The 12107-nt window shown below is 40.4% G+C and overlaps 1 protein-coding gene across 11 annotated transcripts in view; it reads left to right on the forward strand.

Moving 5' to 3' along the window:
- The window catches only part of ITGB1BP2 (integrin subunit beta 1 binding protein 2), a 36476-nt gene that overhangs the window by 2667 nt on the left and 21702 nt on the right, over window positions 1-12107 (forward strand). For 3 of the 11 annotated variants that reach the window (XM_020882935.2, XM_020882929.2, XM_020882934.2), the window contains 3 exons: window positions 228-341; window positions 581-643; window positions 1003-3499. In XM_020882935.2, the coding sequence (XP_020738594.1) occupies window positions 228-341; window positions 581-643; window positions 1003-1230 (405 nt within the window). In that variant the 3' untranslated portion in view covers window positions 1231-3499. Of the gene's footprint in view, window positions 1-227; window positions 342-580; window positions 644-1002; window positions 3500-3758; window positions 3836-6453; window positions 6493-9111; window positions 9169-12107 lie in introns of those variants that run through there. The other 8 variants (XM_070461999.1, XM_070462000.1, XM_020882932.2 and 5 more) reach the window with 8 other exon arrangements.

Below are 12107 nucleotides of genomic sequence, written 5' to 3' on the forward strand. Positions count from 1 at the left end.
TTAGAACCCAGTTCCCAAATAATTTCTCCTCCCTGTACCTCATGGCCAAGCTCTATATCTTCTCCCTTTTGCATGGACCAAATAAGATTTCTGCTCCCAGCGCTTTTGCAATATGAAGTCATGTTAATCTTTCTGACACTCTCTGTTTCTTTTCCACATACACCATGAGAACGCCCCTTGGGATAAGAGTTCATTCTTACCATCCACATTTCACATCTTCTTTTTAGCTGCCGGCATCTTGCCGTCATGATTGGCATCAGACAGATTCCTTAGTAGTGGTGACTGTATATGGCCAGATTCCACTTCCTGCATTCAACTGGGTGAAGGCCAGTCAAACTGAGGTGAGGAATGTCTGATGCTGGATGGGAGGCCAGTGAATTGGGTGATATTATCATCTTACAGGCTGAGTCGTCGTACGCAGTTAACATGTAGGCTCCATAGTCCTCTGGTAGAGCTGTAAGGTCAGGGTTATCTGACTGGCCTGTGGATGTAGGGAATACACCACTGGCCTGCTTCTGTGTCATAATAACATGTTCTGACCTTCTGGGATTGTTCCTACCCTGTAATTCTTTTCTCTCAGCTTCATGTCCACATTGTCTTTGATGGTAACCGTGTGTTCCAAGCACAGATGAAGCTCTGGGGGGTAAGTGAAGAGAAAGGGGCACAAGAGGGGGAGGCAGATGGGGTAAAAAGAAGGGCCGGACTGCAATGAATAGAGGGTGTCTTGAGGGACGAAGTCGTAGTGGGAAAGTGGAGGTTTTCTCTTCATTTGCTTTGATATTCTCTCTCTCTCTCCCTCTTCTCCCTATTTTCTCCCCTTCCCCCCAACTCCCCTTTCTTTCCTCTTTCTCTCTTTCCCTTACTTATTCCTTCCCTATATTTTCCCCCATCTTGCATTTTTTATTTTTCTCCCTCTCATTCATCACCACCCTGCCCTGACCCCAACCCCTTTGGTTTCCTCATTTTCTCTTCTGTGTTCCTCTATCTTTCCCTCCTCCTCAGGTCATAGACGTGGAGCAGAGCTCTGTCTCCTTGATGCCATCTCGGGTTGAAATTTCCCTGGTCAAGGCTGACCCAGGATCCTGGGCCCAGCTGGAGCACCCCGATGCACTGGCTGAGAAGGCTAAGGCAGAGGTTGGGTTAGAGATGGATGAGGAAGAGTCTGAGGATTCAGATGATGACTTGAGCTGGACAGAGGAGGAGGAAGAGGAGGAAGCAATGGGGGAATAGTGACACCAGACAGTCAAGTGTCTAGATAGGACCTCAGTGACTCCCTTAGGATTTCAGAGACCAGGGTATGGTTGGCCATGGAGTGTCACTGAGCAGCAGGAGGCAGAAGGAGGGGAGAACAAAAGTGTCCAAACCATGCTGTTTTTTCCCAATAAATCTTGTATTCTGCAGTTTCACATAGTGTCGTTCTCTCACCTCACTATCTAAGATTGCATTCATTCCCTCCAGCTTCTGTGTATGTGTGTAACACACATGTGTGAATACAAGCACGTGCAATCAATTCTTCACAACCACCAAGTATTTACTGAGTACTTACTACGTGCCCAGTTACATGTTAGGTGGTTTAGAGGTATCTGAGAAGCAGTAGACTTACTCATTCCTCTTGGGAAAATTGTAGTGTGGTTGACAAGTCAAGGCTAATCCACATGAGATAATAATAAATATTATAAGTAGTTTAACTGAGTGCTAAATTGTGCAGTACAATTTTCAAAGCTATAGGAGTTGAGAGAATGGAGTGATTAATGTGGACTGTAGTAGAAAGGGAAAACACCATGGAACAAGTACATTTTTTACAACTTTAATTAAATATAGTACACATCCTATACAATTTACCCAAGTGTAAGTGTAAAATTCAGGGTTTTTTTTAGTATACTCAGAGTTGTGCAGCCACAATCAATTTTATTTTTATTTTTTTGGCCACACTGCAGCATCTTCGTTCCCCAACCAGAGATCGAACCCATGCCCCTGCAGTAGAGCACAGAGTGTTAACCACTGGACCACCAGGGAAGTCCCAACCACAATCAGTTTTTGCCATTCCCAAAAGAAACCCTATACCCATTAGCAGTCACTCCCAATTTCCCCTCAAACTGATAGCCCTAGGCAACCACTGATCTACTTTCTGCCTCTATGGATTTACCTATTCTGGATATTTCATCCAATATGTGGTTTTTTGTGACAGACTTCTTTCACTTAGGATAATGTTTTCAAGGTTCATCCATGTTCATACAACATGATGCTCATCCAACATCAGTACTTTGTTCCTTTTAATGACCAAATGATATTTCATTGTGTGGATATAACACTTGTTTATCTCTTCATCACTTGAGGTATATTTGGATTGTTTCTACTTTTTGGCTATTACGAGTAATGCTCCTGTAATAATGCTCCCATGAGCATTCATGTTCAAGTTTTTATGTGGACCTATGTTTTCATTTCTCTTAGATATATATCAAGTATAATTGGAGTGTAATTTCTGGGTCAGATGATAACTTTTAACCTTTTGAAGAATTGCCAGACTGTTTTTCAAAGAGGCTGCACCATTTTACATTCCCATCAGCTGTGTATGAGGGTTCCAATTCTCTACATCCTAGATAGCACTTGTTACCTGTCTTTTATTTAAATCACAGCCATCCTAGTGGGTGTGAAGTGGAATATCATTGTGGTTTTAATTTGCTTTTTCCTGATGGCTAATGATGCTGAGCATCTTTACATGTGCTTGTTGACCATTTTTATATCTTATTTGGAGAAATGTCTAAACCAAACCTTTGTCCATTTGTTAATAGGGTTGTTTGTCTTTTTAGTGACTTTTTAAAAAATATGTTCTAGTGACAAATCTCTTGTCAGAAACATGATTTATAAATATTTTCTCCCATTCCCTATGTTGTCTTTCTACTTCCTTGGTGTCTTTTGATACACAAAAGTTGTAAATTCTTAGGAATTCTAATTTATCCATCTTTCCTTTGGTTGCTTATGCTTTTGATGTCATATCCTAGAAACCATTGCCTAATACATGGTCATAAAAATTCATTCCTGTGTTTTCTAAGAATTTTATAGTTTCAGCTCTTTCATTTTGGTCTTTGATCCATCTTTTTAAAAATACTTATTTATTTGGCTGCACTTGGAATCTTCATTGTGTTATGTGGGATCTTCCATTGCAGCACACGAACTCTGGTTATGGCACGTGGGCTCCAGAGCACAGGGACTTCAGTAGTCATGGCACATGGGCTTAGTTGCTCCACGCCATGTGGGATCATAGTTCCCCCACTAGGGATCAAACCTGTGTCCCCTGCATTGCCAGGTAAATTCTTAAAAGTTTTTGTATGTGGTATGAGGTAGGTGTCCAACTTTATATTTTTGCCTATAGGTATCCAGTTGTCCCAGCACTGTTTGTGGGAAAGACTATTCTGTCCCCACTGAATTGACCTGGCACCCTAGTTGAAAATCAATTAACCATAAATGTGAGGGTTAAGAAATATATTTTGAGTGGAAATTTGAAGAATAAGAAATTTGGATGGCTATGGAAGAGTTGGGAGAGCCAGGCTTGGGTAGGAAGGTGTTCTATTTTACTTTTTATGTTTTATTATAAACTCCAAAAGCAATACATTGTCATTGTAAAAGACAATACAGAAATGTGTAGAGTAAGAAGTAAGAATTCTTTGGATTCTCTCCAAACTTAGTTCTTTTGTGGTTTGTAACCACTGCTAACATATCAGAGGATTTTTTTTTTTTTTTGGCCACTTGGCATACAGGATCTTAGTTCCTTGACCAGGGATCCAACCTGTGCCCCCGGAGTGAAACCATGGTGCCCTAACCACTGGACCACCAGGTAATTCCCTCAGAAGGTTTAAATGAGGGAACAAAAGAGAGAGTTAAAAAGGCATTATAGGCATTTTCTTTTTAAAAAATTTTATTCTATTTATTTGGTTGCACTGGGTCCTTGTTGCTGCATGCAGGATTTCTTTAGCTGCTGCATGCAGGGTTTCTCTAGTTGCAGCGAGCGGGGGCTACACTTTGTGACAGTGCACCAGCTTCTCGTTGTGGTGGCTTCTCTTGTTGTGGAGCACAGGCCCTAGGTGCATATGGCCTCAGTTGTTGTGGTGCACAGTCTTAGTTGCCCCGTAGCATATGAAATCTTACCAGACCAGGGATCAAACCTGTGTCCCCTGTATTGACAGGTGGATTTTTATCCACTGTACCACCAGAGAAGTTCAGCCTTTTCTTTTTATTGGTTTTTTTTTTTTTTTTTTGGCTGCACCTCACCGCCTGTGGAATCTTAGTTCCCTGACCAGGGATTGAACCCCGAACCATGGCAGTGAAATCACTAACCACTGGACCATGAGGGAATTCCCTTAAATGTAGGTCTTAATTAGAGGAGTGATATCTCTTTTTTTGAGTCTCTCTTAAATCAGATTTACTCCTTCAACAGCGTGGCCAAGAATCTGGGATTTCAGATTCTTAGAAACATCAAACTAGGAAGCTTACTCAGGTGATCTCAAGTATTTTTCATAGCACCCTTTTATCTCAGTTTAGATTCAAAGAACATAAGGTTTCATTAGTAGCTAGGAGTAAGATGGGGGTGGGAGAATGGACATGGGCAGCAAAGGTGAGGGATTGAAGCATTGTGCTGAGGATTTGGAAACTGAGGCAAGATTAGGGGATGTTAGAGAATGCATCAGGAAAGTTTCCTCTACCTTGCAGGAAAGTTTGAGCACAGATAAAGGGGCTTCCTGGACCTCCAGGATATTCAATAATTCTGGTTTAGCTCTCTGCTCTCATTCAAGTGCAAATTAAGTTTTCCCCTGAGCTGAATCCTTCAGATCCTTTCTAACTAGGTGGCAAGTGGGATCTTAGTTATCCAACCAGGGATCAAACCTGTGTCTCCTGCTGTGGAAGCTTGGAGTCTTAACCATTCAACCACCAGGGAAGTTTACTTTTTTTTTTTTGGAAGTTTACTTTTTTAAAAAAAAAGTTCTTTTAAAATAATTTTATTTATTTTTGTCTACCCTGGGTCTTTGTTGCTGTTCATGGGCTTTCTCTAGTTGTGGCAAGTGGAGGCTACTCTTCGTTTCAGTATGTGGGCTTCTCATTGAGGTGGCTTCTTTTGTTGTTGTACAGGCTCTAGGCATTTGGGCTTCAGTAGTAGCACGTGGTCTCAGTAGCTGTGGCTCACGGGCTGTAGAACTCAGGCTCAGTGTTTGTGGTGCTCAGGCTTAGTTGCTCTGAGGCATATAGAATCTTCCTGGAGCAGGGATCGAACCCTGCGTTGGCAGGCAAATTCTTATCCACTTGCGCCACCAGGGAAATCCCAGAAGTTTGTTGTTGTTCAGTTGCTGTCGGGTCTGACTCCTTGTGACCCTATGGACTGTAGCACGCCAGGCTTCCCTGTCCTTCACTATCTCCCGGAGTTTGCTCAAACTCATGTCCGTTGAGTCTGTGATGCTATCTAATCATCTTATCTCCCGGTCCTTGTGATTCATCCAGCCCGGCATTTTGAATACTCTGCATGTAAGTTAAGTACTCTGCATTTCGGTACTCTGCATGTAAGTTAAACAGAGTGACAGTGTACAGCCTTGTCATATTCCTTTCTCACTTTTGAACCAGTCAGTTGTTTCATGTCCAGTTCTAACTGTTGCTTCTTGACCCATGTATAAGTTTCTCAGGAAACAGGTTAAGTGGTCTAATATTCCTATCTAAGGATTTTCCGTGGTTTGTTGTGATCCACACAGTCAAAGGCTTTGGCATAGTCAATGAAGCAAAAGTAGATGTTTTTCTGGAATTCTCTTGCTTTCTCTGTGATCCAGCAAATGCTGGCAATTTGATTTCTGGTTCCTCTGCCTTTTCTAAATCTAGCTTGAACGTCTGGAAGTTCTTGGTTCACGTACTGCTAAAGCCTAGCTTGAAGGATTTTGAGCATCACCTTCCTAGCATGTAAAATGAGCTCAAAGGTTTACTATTTTTTTTTAAGTAGGAACACTTTATTATTATTATTTATTTATTTTGGTTGCACTGGGTCTTTGTTTCTGTGAATGGACTTTCTCTAGGTTGCAGCAAGCAGGAACTACTCTTTATTGCAGTGCTTGGGCTTCTCATTGTGGTGGCTTCTCTTGTTGTGGAGGACAGGATCTAGGTGCGCTGGCTTCAGTATTTGTGGCTCTTGGGCTCAGAAGTTGTGGTGCGTGGGCTTAGTTGCTCTGCAGCATGTGGACTCTTCCTGGAGCAGGGATCAAACCCATGTCCTCTGTATTAGCATATGGATTCTTATCCACTGAGCCACCAGGGAAGTCCAAAAGTTTACTTTTAATGTCATTTTTCTGTGGGTGAAACATCAAAAGGGGCTTTAGAGGATGTATTTTTTTAAATTTAGAGATGTAAAATATATATAGAAGAGTATATAAAGTACACTAATCTTTAATGTACAACTTTTTTCTATCTTATCAAAATCAGGGGACCAGCAACTACTCAGAATTCCTGGAGAGGATGGAGGTGAGGAATCAAAAATTTCAAGTAACCCTTGTATATAAACTTTATATATAAAGCTTAAAATTTACAGCATTAATAAGGTAGTATAGTAGATCCTTTTACATAGCCCCAAAGCCAAAATATGAGTTTCAAGCAGGTGTGTAACATTATTAACCACCACCACCACAATAACCATAGCTACCATTTCTGATACAAACTAACCTGCCAACCATTATACTAAGTGCTTTGCATGTATTATCTCATTTAATCATCTACTTCCCACCATCACATCTACATATTTATTCATAATAGCACACTCTCCCTGCCTCCTTTTATAGTTCTCATTTCTTTCCACTGTGCTTTATATCATATTCCCTCCTCTCTGGAAACCTTACACTATTATTTATCCTCTCTCTACTCTGTTTGTTCAGCCTTTTCCTCTCTGGATATTTTCATTGACATTTAAACATATGCAAGTCTCCCCAGTCTTACAAAAACAATTTCCCTTGACTTCATATTATTCTCCAGCTACTATTAATTCCTTTCTCTCCTTTGTAACCAAACTTCTTAAAATAACTACTCTTTTTCCATTTCCTTCTTCCTAGTCCATTCACAACACACTTCAGTATGTCTTCTAACTCTCTCAATCTGGGGTGATAAGGTTACCATTGGCCAGGCCACCAAGTCAATAAATCCAATGGATACTTTAGTCCCCATCTTACTTGAACTCTCAAGCAAAATTTGACATTAATGATGGTTTCTTTCTTGAAGTACATTTCATACATTGGCTTCTATGACCCATCACTCCTCTTGGTTGTCTTCCTACTTCTCTGGCCATTTCTTTCAGTCTCTTTTACAGGCTCCTCCTCTTCTTACTGGCCATTCAATGATGAAGTTCCTCAGGACTCAGTCCTAGGCTCGGTCTCTTCATTGTTGTTCAATTGCTAAGTTGTGTCCGACTCTTTGCGACCCCATGGACTGTAGCCTGCCAGGCTCCTCTGTCCATGGGATTCTCCAGGCAAGCATACTGGAGTGGGTTGCCATTTCCTTCTCCAGGGGATCTTCCCAACCCAGGGATCGAACCCGGGTCTCCTGCATCACAGGCAGATACTTTATCCTCTGAGCCACCAGGGAAGCTCAAAGTACCTATTATTAGTACCACTACTATTCTTCTTTCTTTTCACCAAAAGCTTTTACCTTGGCCTATTGGGAAGGCCGAGGCGTTTCTTTTTTTTTCCCTTGGAGAAGAGGGACACATTTCCAATGTCCAATTTTATAATGTTTCAGTAAGGAGTCCAATTTTATAATGTTTCAATAAGAAAATAGGATTCTTTTAGCTGCACCTCATGACTTGTAGGATCTTAGTTCTCCAACCAGGGATTGAACCTGGACTCCTAAGCATGGGCTACCAGGGAATTCCCAGAAAATAGAATTTTTCTTGACAGTCAGGTTTTGCTAGTCTATAAAGTGATAACATATTTACCATACAGTTGTATCAACTTGAGCATTATGTATGATTGTATTCACCTCCTGAGGGAGTAAACATCATATATAGAATGCCACTGTGTAGGGCACTTCTACCCACATTATTTTACTTAATCCCCATACCTGATCCCTGAGGATTATTATCCCCGGCTTTTGTAGATAAGGAAATCAAAGCTCAGAGAAGGACATAGCTTGCTTGAGGTCACATGGCTACTGATTAAAACCTCAGTCATTGTTCAAGAGCCATCTGAGAATATCCAAATATCTAAAATCCAGTGAAAATCTTAGAAGAGGAGCTTGATATCACACCCCTCTAGCCTAACAGAGTCCCTTTGATAAGCCTCTCTGGGAACCAGCAAGGCACTTAGTTGTTCAGTAATATCTCACATTGATATAATGCTTTCCTAAACTAGGGATCCCCAACCTCTGGGATCTAATGTCTAATGATCTGAGGTAGAGCTGATGTAATAATAATAGAAATAAAGTGCACAATAAATGTAATGTGTTTGAATAATCCTGAAACCATCCCCAAACCCCCTGGTTCATGGAAAAATTGTCTTCCACAAAACCAGTCCCTCATGCCAAAAAGGTTGGGGACCAGTGTCCCAAACAGCTTTTCACCTCTGATTACCTCATCTCTAACCTAAGTGGGACCCTTAGGTACTTTACCTGTCACTTCATCTGGATCAGTAATTCTCTCTCAGTTACACCAGATTCAGTGTTACTGATTCTGGGACCCCTGTTCACTGTCCCCTCTCTCTCTGCTCCCGAAGTCCCAGAATACTGCTACAGGGAGAACCAAGCAGGCCAGTATAAATTCTTGCTGTCCAGTTTCAACTTGACCCTTGCAGCTGCTCAGCAACCCTTTTATTTGTCTCATACATTCCCTGGCACTGTCCCCACAGAGGCTGTTCCAGACCTTCCTCTTCTCATGTTCCAGCTCCTCCTGTTCCACTCCTTTAGATTAATACACACACTTTCATCAGATGCTTGATAATTCAATAACATTTTAAAAAGCATTTTAATGGAGAATGTAAAAATGTACAAAACTAGACTGAATACTGTAATGAATCCCTTACTAAACACTCAGCTTCAACTTGTCTCAACTCTTGGGCACTCTCGTTTCATCTGTTTCTTCTGTCCCATAATATTTTGCAGCAAATTCCAGATATGATGTCATTCCATACCTAAATATTTCATTATGTATCTTTAAAGGTAAGGATTCTTTTTTAAAAATCATAATTGTAGTATCATTAGCACACATAAAATAAACAAGCAGTATTTCCTTAATATCATTAAATAATCAAGTCAGCATTTAAATTTCCAATAGTTTCATAAATGTCAAAAGAATTTTATGGCTTTTTTGGTTTGAATCAGTATCTAAATAAGATCGCACATTGTGACTGAATATATATTATATGTCACTTTTTTCCTTGCAACTTTTTGTTGAGGAAGTTGGATTGTTTTTCAGTAGAATTTCGTAGTCTGGGTTTTTCCAATTCCATCTCTGTTGTATAGGTTCTCTGTTGTATACATTGGTAAGATCTGTAATGTCTGTACAATGCATATTCTATATTCATTGTCCTATTTTCAGTGGTGTGGGGAAATTGTCTACGTGACCAAGAGAGTCTGGCCTAGAGAGTGGCTCAGGAAGAAGCTAGGACCTCTTTAGCAGGAATGAAACAGATGGCTCAATAAATAGTAACGGAGGTCCAGGCAAGATAAAATGGGTAAGGGGCCATGCAGTGTCAGATTTCTACTCTGCTGGTATGTGGAGCAGGACAGTCAGGGAAGCAATGATCAGGCTGAAGTCAGAACTAGAAAAGGAGAGGTAGCTCTTAAGGCAGCAGCTGGGATTATTTCTCAGGGGATTACTCTTCTTGCTATACCCTGTTTTCTAAATATATCTTATTCATTTCCACTTCTGTGCCTTTGCCCCGGATGTTTCCTCTGCTTGGAATAGCATCTGCTTTCTCTCTACCCATCCAAATTCTACTTACCTTTAACAACCAGTGCAAGTTCCCTCTTCTCTGTACGTTAGCTTGTAGCGTCATAAAATATCTCTGAAAGGATAAACAAGAGATCAAGAACATTGATTGCTGTCCTGGGAAGGAAACTGGATGGCTAGAGGACAAGGCTGGAAGGGAGAAAGATATTACTGATTTGCTGAAGGAGGGACAGTTAATCTGATGAAAGTGTCTAATATGAAATCTGTAGAAGTAGAAGGAGGGAGATTGGAGTTTATAATTTGAGGAGAAAGAGGAAGGTCTGAAACAGCCTCTGTGGGGAGAGTGCCAGGGAACATGTGAGACAAATAAAAGGGTTGCTGAGCAGCTGCAAGGGCCAAGTTGAAATTGGACAGCATGAATTTATATTGCTCTGCTTGGTTCTCCCTCTAGCAGTGTTCTGGGACTTTGGGAGCAGAAAGAGAGAGAGAGAACAGTAGAGGCAGGGGTCCTAGAGTCAGTGACACTGAATCTGGCATAATTGGGAGATAATTACTGATCTGGATAAAGTGACAGGTAAAGTCCCAGGGGGGTCCCACTTAGGTTAGGGATGAGGTGATCAGAGATGAAAAGTGATTTGGAAAAGTGTTGTATCAATATGAGACATCACTGATCAACTAAGGGCCTCGTTGGTTCCCACATAGGCTTGTCAAAGGGATGCTGCTAGACTAGAGTAGTGTGATTATCTTCTAAAATCGTCTTCTAAAATTCCAGTTGGGTCCTTAGATTTTAGATATTCTTAGACGACTCTTGGACAACTCTTAGCAATGACTGAAGTTTAAACATGTGGCAGTCATCACTGAAACTAGAACTTCTGCAAGATACATGATGGGAAGAGTAATTAAAAAAAACTTTATTGAGCCTTTACTATGATCTAAGTACTGTAATAAAATATGTGCATGTGTACATGCACACTTTTATCTGTTATTTCTCTTTGTATATATTATATATACATATATCTCAAATGAGAATATATATTCTCTTTACTTCTCACAATAGTGTATAAAAAGCATTATTATTATTTTTTAATAGATGATGAAACTGGGCTTCAGGGAGGTTGCATAATTTTCTCTAAGTCACACATCTATCAAGTGTCAGAACTGGGACTCAAATCAAGGTTTGAGTACAAAGCCTGTAGTCCTTTGTTTCTAACACTACTTTCCAGCAAATACCTCCATCTATTAAATCAGTGTTATTTTACCAATGACATCCATTATTAAAACTTAGATTCATTCTCACCAAAAAGAATTATACACTGAATTGAAAGCTTTTGGTGAGTAAGAAGTTAATCGACTAGGGTGGAAGAAAGAGATTCTTGGAGGCAGTGAAACCAATTGAAGATAGTTGCAGTAGTCCAAGAGAGAAAGATGAGACCTCAAACTAAATGGATGTGGTAGTAAGAATGGAGGAGAGAATAATGTATTTAAGAGATATGTCTTAGTCGATTCATGCTGCTATAACAAAGTACCATGGATTAGGTGGTTTATAAACAAATAAATTTATTTCTTACAGTTCTGGAGGCTGGAAGTCTGAGATCAGGGTACCAACATAGTCACGTTCTGGTGAGGGACCTCTACCAGGTAGAGAGGAAAGAGAGAAAGCAAGCTCTCATGACTCTTATAAGGGCACTAATCCCATTCATGATCTCTTCTAATCCTAGTTACCTCCCCAAAGCCCCATCTCCTAATACCATCACATTGGAGGGTAGAATTTTAATGTATGAATTTTAGAGGACACAAACACTGAGTCCACAACATCAGAAGGAGTGAAAGTAATATGGCCATTGCTAGTCTTTGTGTTCCTTAAACTTAATGCAACTCACTCCTTCCTCAGTGCCTCTGTACTACCTGTTTCCCCTACCTGGAATAGTCTTTCTCCAGGTCTTTGAATAGGTGATTCTTAACATTCACAGCTCAACTATCACCACTCATGATAGGGAAACAATTCATCATCTCAAAAATTAATAAATAAAGGGAGATAATCAAGTATTTATCCTGCCTTTCCTGGATGAACTGGGTAGATGAAGGGACATGTCTTTTTCCAAAACCATTCCAATTAATAAAAAGCAATAAAATGAGAATATCACTGTTTTGCAATCCTTGATAAATAAGGAGCAAAGATATTAGACATTATGTCTATCCTATACTC

Source organism: Odocoileus virginianus, chromosome X (genome assembly GCF_023699985.2).
Source record: "Odocoileus virginianus isolate 20LAN1187 ecotype Illinois chromosome X, Ovbor_1.2, whole genome shotgun sequence".
NCBI classification, from domain to species: domain Eukaryota; kingdom Metazoa; phylum Chordata; class Mammalia; order Artiodactyla; family Cervidae; genus Odocoileus; species Odocoileus virginianus.